The 8,902-nt window shown below is 35.5% G+C and overlaps 2 protein-coding genes across 2 annotated transcripts; both read left to right on the top strand.

Annotated features, from left to right (window-relative positions):
- The first annotated feature begins 1,755 nt into the window (after positions 1–1,755).
- On the top strand, positions 1,756–2,853 carry LOC113049985 (chemokine-like receptor 1). Its single transcript, XM_026212710.1, has one exon. It carries the CDS (start codon positions 1,775–1,777, stop codon positions 2,816–2,818), a length of 1,044 nt encoding a protein of 347 aa, XP_026068495.1. The 5' UTR covers positions 1,756–1,774; the 3' UTR covers positions 2,819–2,853.
- Positions 2,854–5,530: 2,677 nt separating this feature from the next.
- On the top strand, positions 5,531–7,032 carry LOC113049922 (chemokine-like receptor 1). The gene has a single exon (XM_026212670.1). The coding sequence runs from the start codon at positions 5,531–5,533 to the stop codon at positions 6,569–6,571; it is 1,041 nt and encodes a 346-aa protein (XP_026068455.1). The 3' UTR covers positions 6,572–7,032.
- Positions 7,033–8,902: the final 1,870 nt, after the last annotated feature.

Here is an 8,902-nt window from a genome sequence, read left to right as displayed (position 1 = left end):
CTGAAAATACATACGGGTTTGGAACGATATGAGTGATTAAAGGTGCTGTAGGGAACTTTTGTAAAAAAATATTTTTTACATATTTATTAAACCTGTCATTATGTCCTGATAGTAGAATATGAGACAGATAATCTGTGAAAAAAATCAAGCTCCTCTGGCTCCTCCCAGTGGTCCTATTGCCATTTGCAGAAAGTCATCAGAGCTGCGGTCCGTAACTTTGTTTGTGTTCAAAATGTAGAAAAATGAACATAATAAGCGAGTACACCATGAATCCATTTTCCAAACCGTGTATTTAGCTTGTCCTGAATCACTAGGGTGCACCTATAATAAGTGTTTATATTCGGACTATTTTAGATTGCTTTGGGGGTACCGTGGCGGAGTAACCCAGTACCTTTGTGATTCTTCATAGACATAAACAGAGAGAAGTAGCTCCGGCTACAAATTTTCTTCCGCAAGACGCAAGCAGTTCTGTTTATTAACCGCTAGAGCGTCAAAAGTTCCCTACTGCAGCTTTAATGACATAATTTTCATTTTTGGGTGAACTAACCCTTTAAGGCCAATATTCAGTTGAATATTGCCACCGTGAGTTTGTCGCTCATTCTCTTTTTGATCAATAATAAAACAGTTAAGTTTTTATCTTTAGTTTCTATAAAAGAAGTGATGTTGGGTACATGAAACCCTACAATATATTTATCTACCTATTAAAACTACAGATAAACATGATTGGTTTATAAAATAGAGGAGAATCTTCTTGAACATTTCAAAGTAAGGAATGATTTTAAATGATCACTTGATTATTTTATTGAGATAAAAGAAGACAGCATTAAATCAGATCATGTAGTGGGCCAAAGCTTAGAGTTTGTTTCTGGAATCTATTTTCCAAAAACTAAAAGAGCAAAATCAAGAAGTGAAAGAAGGGGATCTTGTTGATGAGGAAAACAAAAACAGTTGTGGAAGTATTTTGTGGAAGTAAAGCATGTGCGGTCATGCGCAATATTGCTCAAGAGAAGGATAGAATGGGGGTTCATTATAAAAACAAAAGTGTCACAGTTGTCAGATGACAAATGGGAGCTGGTTCGGTAATGCTGGAGACACTGCTATTACGTGAGGTGAGAGACTGTCTTGTTATTTATTCAAACTATGAAAATTGACTTCAAACCACAAAGAATTGTTTGCCTCTTTTTGTCCACAGAGATGTTTACATTCATTTTTAGATTTTATAAATATTTCATATTTATGTATGTCAAGATTTTTTACTTATTTTCTCTTTATTGAAGAGAACCAAATGTGACCCTGGACCACAAATCCAGTCGCTGGGGTATTTTTGTAGCAATAGCCATAATTTTTTATTAGTAATATGCATCGCTAAGAGCTTCATTTGGACAAATTGTAAGGCTTTAAGATTTTCTCAATATTGCAATTTTTTGCACCCTTAGATTCCAGATTTTCAGCCAAATAATGTCCTATCCTAAAAACACCCTACATCAATGAGAAGCTTATTTATTCAGCTCTCAGACTGAAACATTTACCCTTATGACTGGTTTTGTGGTCCAGGGTCACAAATCTATTGTAGCTAATCTAACTTAGCCTATATTTATGTTTTAAAAAAGAACTCTTTTTTTAAAACTCAATCTTCAAGAAATTACTTTGAACCCTCGGGATGAAATTAAATACCGATTTAAATACTGATGAACAGTGATTATGGTATTACTGATATTTATCATTAACAAACTTTCTTTTGTTGTTTGCTTGCAGGGACTCAACTGAATTTGCAATGGATTCACATTTAGATTTGAACTATAATTATACTGATTATGATAACACCACCTCTGTTAATTTCAATTCTGATGAAGTTGTTTACCATAATCCCACCACTACATGTTTTACTGAGGTTATTTGCCTGTTGTTGCTGGTGATCAATGTGATCATCTGTCTGCTGGGCCTGGGAGGAAATGGTGTGGTCATCTGGATTGCAGGGGTTGGAATGAAGAGGTCAGTCAATACTACCTGGTACCTGAGTCTGGCTGTATCTGACTTCATATTCTGCGCCTGTTTGCCTTTTAACATCGCCCACGGTGTCACATCAGACTGGATTTTCGGCCTCTTCATGTGCAAGTTTACTTCCTTCGTCATGTTCCTCAACATGTTCAGCAGCATCTTCCTCCTCGTCATCATCAGCATGGATCGCTGCATTGTCGTCATGTTTCCTGTTTGGGCACAGAATCACCGCACTATAGGAAAAGCATCTGTATTGATCGTACTCGCGTGGATTGTCGCTGCAATATTAAGTATCCCGTCTATCATATACCGTGATGTCCAGAAACACCTAGGTATAAGCCAATGCATTAACAACTACTCATCCAGCAAGTACAGCCACAGATTCATTGCCTTGAGCCGCTTTGTTACTGGATTTTTCATCCCTTTCATCCTCATCATTATTTGTTATACTGTCATCATCCTCAGACTGAGAGCCACTCAGATGGCAAAGTCCAACAAACCGTTTAAGATCATGACGGCTCTTATTCTGACCTTCTTCCTGTGCTGGCTGCCATACCACACGTTTGTGCTAATTGAACTAAACGGAACCTTCCACAAAGAGGTCATTATTCTCGGAATGAAAATTGGCACCACATTTGCCACCGCAAACAGCTTCCTGAACCCCGTTTTGTATGTTTTCATGGGCAATGACTTCAGGAAGAAGTTCAGGAGCTCCATCTTATCAAAGATTGAGAATGCCATTGGAGAAGACGGCCGAACGATCAGCCGCTACCTGTCTCGCTCCAGCTCAGTGGATGCAAGGGCGTCCACTCATATCTAAAGAATAAACTGGAAGTAATATTTTTTCAGTTATTTTTTTTTAAGTACGGCTGTCAATTTAAAGCATAATTTTTTTGTACAATTAATTTTAAACTAATCTAAAAAACAAACTGTAATGTGCCTCCTGACTGTAAATTCCATAATAAGGACACTTATACATTGTAAAAAAATATATATAAAAAAATAAAAACAAAACTTGTAAATACAGAAAAAAAACGTTTATTGGATTATGTTTTACCAAGTACTATTTCGGTCTTTAAAATGAAATTTTTAATTCAATGTGTTACTTGCTTTTTCTTTTTAATTATTTGTAAAAGTTACTAGAAACTTCTGGATGAAAATTTGCTTCAACATTAATTATTTTTGAGTGTGAAATATCTAAGCTTAAAAGCCACAAACTTGACTACAAATAGCCAAAAAGCAAAAGAAAAGTAAAAAAAAAAAAACTGAAAGTAAATGTTGCATTACATCCATCTATATTTTATAAAATATGTAATTTTATATATACTGTATATAAATCTTTTTTTTAATAAATCACATCCATTTCTGAACATCTGTGATCTGATCAATTTAAAACTTGAAATGCCACCAAATAGACTGTGTTTCACTGGTTGCGTTGTTGCATTCAAAACTGCTTGAGTGCAGCACAGTTACACGTTTTAACAGTTAAAATTATTTTTTTTACTTTACTTTTAAAACTGCACCTTAAAGTGGTACGCAAGATGCGTTAAGAGAGTTGTGACGCAATAACCAAAAAAAACATCTGACCAGTAACATTTTGTATATACTCAGACCAAAAATAAGGGAAGTCGTGGCCTAGAGAGTCGGACTCGCAATCGAAGGGTTGTGAGTTTGAGTCTCGGGCCGGCAGGAATTGTGGATGGGGGGAGTGCATGTACAGTGCTCTCTCCACTCTCAACACCACGACTTAGGTGCCCTTGAGCAAGGCATCGAACCCCCATCTGCTCCCCGGGCGCCGCAGCATATATGGCTGCCCACTGCTCCGGGTGTGTGTTCACAGTGTGTGTGTGTGTTCACTGCTCTGTGTGTGTGAACTTCGGATGGGTTAAATGCAGAGCACAAATTCTGAGTATGGGTCACCATACTTGGCTGAATGTCAGGTCACTCACTCATGTAAATGGGGAACCTGTCTTGTGTAAAGTCATGTTTGTTCAATGATATAAAAAGAAAACTTATTTTGACTTCTAAAGCCATTTTTTGTAAATATAAATTGTATTTTTTTTTGCTTGTCAAAACCTTCATTTTAGGCTTAGTATATGCAATTAATTTGAATACATTTTTAAATGATTTACAGTCTTATTTTTTTTGTTATTTATAGTAATATATCAAATGATGCATATTGCATATAGCATCTTTATGTAAGATAGCATACTTTAATATTCATAAATCAAAATGCACTGATCTTCTATAGATCTGAACATTATTGACCTTCCCTGTAACTAATACATATTTTTGTTCTGACTATTGTGCCACAAGCGTCACAGAATAACCCCCTCATCCTTCCACAATGCAGTAGAGTTTGGTGTTTGTTGGCCTGCTCACTGCATGGCGCTATATTCTCGGTTTATAACCTCAAACCAACACATCGCTAGCTATCAGATAAACAATGCAACTTGAATAGGGTTGTGTAGTGTGGCCGTCGAAAGTCTCAGTTCTCAGAAATGATGCTTGCATCTTTACAGAGGAACTAGGTGTTAAAGTGTTTGGCTAATAGCTCAGTCTGCACTAATCGGCAAACAACCCAGCAGCAGAAGTTGAGTTCTGAAGCGCAGCAAACGGCATTGTGAAGCTTACTTTAAGAGGTAAGTTATCTTAAGATGACATCTGAACCAATTAAATATAATATGTGCATATGATCATAAAGTGAACACTTGTTTCGGGTTCAATTTTAAAGACAGAGCAGCAAAATAACTAGGATGCATACAATTAACAATTCCATGTTGCTATAGAATGTTTTCCAAATTTAGGATTGAAACCATCTTTAAAAGATCTAACACAAAACGAGGGATTACACCCTGCTCACTTAAACATACTTTGCACTCATCAGTGTTACAAGTTTTGCTTAAAGTTCTACTTAAAATGTAAATGTGAATGGCATGCCACGTGTTCTGTGTGGTTTAAACACTAAAATAGCTTTTTAAGTAGCAAATTAGGCAAGTTCCTTCATACAAACTGGGATGCATGTAACCCACCAAAGGGAATTTAAGGTCAAAGAAATTATCAGAAAAGTACAAGCAGTTATGCTAATTATGCTTACATTGTGCTTTTTATTGGCCTTTTTGGAAAGCCCTGTTTGTCAGAAAAAAACTGTTTGAAAAATTTAATATTGTATGCGTCATGCAGAATTTGTTGTGTTGTTTTTTTTTTTTTTTTTAGTACTGAGATGAATGTTTTTTAATAGTGAAAAGTAAACTATTGGTTAGCTCTGGTAAATAGCATCAAATGGAAATATTTAAGTTTAAAATTGTACATGGTTCCTTCAAAACAAAACAAATCCAGGAAAACATAACATTTAAACCTTTTTGTCATCATAAAAAAAAACAGAGCTGTGCTGGTATTGCAAATTGGGCATTTCTAATTATTCTAAGTATCACTTATGTCTATGGAGGTTACAGCCCAGCTTCAGTTTAAATGCATTTGGATAAATTTCCTATTGTTTTTGTTACAGAACTCTGCTTCCAATACAGTTCTAATGGAAAACACAACGAATTCAACTTCAGATAATGATTTTTATGATGGATATTCTTATACAGAAAATGATTCTGAATACAGCCTTGGTGAGAATGTAACTGTACATCTTGGATACTGCAGGGAAGCAGCATGTATAATTACAGTGATTTTTAATTTGATCATATTCCTTCTTGGCATCATTGGAAATGGCGCGGTGATCTGGATTACTGGTTTTAAGATGAAGAAGTCAGTGAACACCACCTGGTACCTGAGTCTGGCTCTGTCTGACTTCATTTTCTGCGCTACTCTCCCTCTCACCATTGACTACATCTTGAAGGGGAGCTGGATCTTTGGGCTCTTCATGTGCAAGTTCAACTCTTTTGTTATGACCCTCAATATGTACAGCAGCATTTTCATCCTGGTCATCATTAGTGTGGATCGCTGCATCACCGTCAAGTTTCCCGTCTGGGCCCAGAATCAGCGCACCGTACAGAAAGCTTCTGTAGTTGTTTTGTTAGTTTGGTTCGTGTCTTCTTTGCTTAGCATTCCACCTGCCAAATTCAGAGATATTACAAATCATGGATCAAAAGACATATGCTATAACAACTTTGAGAAGAATCAACACAAAATTGTTGTGTTCATGCGCTTTACTTTTGGGTTTTTGATTCCATTCCTGACCATCTTCACCTGCTACTCCATCCTGATCCGTAAACTTAGAGCAAACCAAATGTCCAAATCCACTAAGCCCTACAAGATCATGACGTTACTGATCACAACTTTTTTCATCTGTTGGTTGCCATTTCAAGTAGTTTCCATTTTAGAGTTGAACCAAACTGAGTACAGCTTTGCCTTTCACATAGCCCAACAAGTAACCGGCAGTCTCGCCTGTGCAAACAGCTTTCTAAACCCGTTCCTCTATGCATTCATGGCCAAGGACTTTAAGAAGAAATGCTATTCCTTTCTTTCCAAGATTGAGAGCGCCATCGATGAGGAGACCCGAAGTGCTTTCAGAGCAACTTCAATCACCAATTCTGTGGATAACAGACATTCCACTGCTGTATGAAACTTTAACATGAGTCATGGACTGAAGAGGATTCTGGCTCATAGAAATGACTTTGCATTAACAAGAAGTGCAGTTATTTTGTCTGTTGCATGCTTGAGCTTGGAAAATTAAAAGTAGAAGTTAAGAAAATTTAAATAGAGGTTCAATATAAGCTACTTTACAAGTCATTGTATTTTGTTTATGATAGCTATTAAATATTTACAGTTTTTATCTTACCATATAAGTTACTGATTAACACAAGGGGTGGCGTGGATGGGGAATTTAGGTTTTTTAAATGTTTTTTGAATGTATGTATTTAACATCATTTGGGCAAGATCAACAAATGTTGTCATGCTCCACATCTCTCTCTTTGTTTGCTAACAAATACATAAAAAATATATAATAAAAATATTGTCTAACCATTCTGTTTCCTTAAGTGCTGGGAATTCTCTTATTTAATATGCCTATAAATTAAATCTATTCACAATACATTAAGAAAGACACAGCATTGTTTATTTTTGATATGATAAACATTGTGATACTTCCTATCTTTCAATACTTCCTGTTTCAAGCATTGCAGAAATATAATTGCATGTATTTGGTAGTTTATGCTTTATTTTCAAAGATTTATAGACCTGATTTGCAATTTTCATAAAAAAGATACAGGGCTGAAGACTGTAGCTCAACTGGTTGCAATGTAACAAAATGTAAAAATTTAATACAATAGTTTAAAACCAAGTCGCCTTGGCATCCCTATGTGGTTCCTGTATCATTTTGACAAATGACCAGACAAAAAGGTGGCTTAGATTCAATTCATTTAGTTGCAGTCTGCAGCTCTTCACCTCTGACCATTTAGTATAGAGCGGCAGTGAGTCATTTTCTAACCAGACTGACTAGTGTTTGGAAATAAACCCTCCCACATATTAAATGTATGGCGGGGAGCCTCAGTATCAGCCATTATGACCGCAGCATCCTTATTACCAAAGATGCTTAATTTAGCTCTGAGCACTGGCTGCTCAAGTGCTGCTCGTATCGCACCTTCTCTGTGAAAACAGCATAAAACGACAGACAAATAGATGAGAGATTCGTAAAACCAGGGCTCACATAAGACTTCTGAATATTTATGATTCGATGGAGTGTTTCAGAAAGTATGTTCTTTAGAAAACTGTTGCAGCCTGGAAACTTGTTTGTGCCATTTCATTAAAACAGCATTAATAATAATTCTAGAAAATTGCAACACAACAAGCATTTAAAATGCAGTGTCAGCTGTAAAGAGAGAACGAAACTGCTTAAATGTTGTTGTTTTTAGTTTCTTCAGCATTTTCACCAAATGCACACAGGAAATAAATAAATAAATAATAAAAAAAAAAATTACAATCACATTCAAAAAATAAATAAATAAGCGAGCAAGCAACTACATCCGTGAATGAATGTTGGGCCTTTGATAATTTGAGGGCATTACAATTTATTGATCTGATTTGATGCACCATTCAAACAAATGGGAAACCTTTCCATATATTTCACACAGTTCTCTCAGCTTACAATTATAATAAAAATCTTGTTGCAATTGCAATTATTTAATTCCCTTTGCATTTCTGCCAATTACTCCCTTCCTTGAAATTTCGTAAAGAAATTCCTTACATTCACTCCATACAAAATACATTCAGAAACACATTTCAGTTCCTTTTAGAAATGAAAAGCATGTAATGCTCAAATTTAAAAGCCTTTTCAAAAATATAGGTGGTGCTTTGTCTTTTAAAGTCATTCTCCTAAATAGCATTACAAAAATATATATGTGCATTTACATATATTGAATGTTATTTGTTAGGTCTCCAGCTGAGAAGCAGAAATTTACCTTCGAGGTGCTTTTAGTCTCTTTAGAACATTGCTTCATACTTGTTTTCACCCCTTCAAGATTATTAAATAAAGCTGATTTAATGTTTTGAATAAAAACTCCTGCAATTTAAACATTGGCAAAAAACTATAATAATTCTGAACATTTCTGCATACAAACCTGGCATCTAATGATAATTTAAAATTATTGGATTTTGTGGGGAAGTTATTCAGTGCGCTGTGCAACTATTCTCTCACAATCTAACCTGGGACATAAATTGATCAAGCTGTTTGCACATAGGGATAGTTCATCATTTACACATCTTCATGTAAATCCAAGTATTGATACACAACTCTTTTTATGTATTTAATGTGTAAAAAAATATTACTGAATGCATTTTCATTTTGGGGAAAACTACAGTATCCCTTTAACAGATTCAAACAATAAAAGGGGTAAAGGGGTCAGTTAATGTCTCTTTAAGCAAATTACAAGAAGCCCCCTTTTTTATCACCCACTAC

The sequence above is a fragment of the Carassius auratus genome, chromosome 30 (assembly GCF_003368295.1).
Source record: "Carassius auratus strain Wakin chromosome 30, ASM336829v1, whole genome shotgun sequence".
NCBI lineage: Eukaryota > Metazoa > Chordata > Actinopteri > Cypriniformes > Cyprinidae > Carassius > Carassius auratus.
This window is presented reverse-complemented; position numbering and strand designations above follow the sequence as displayed.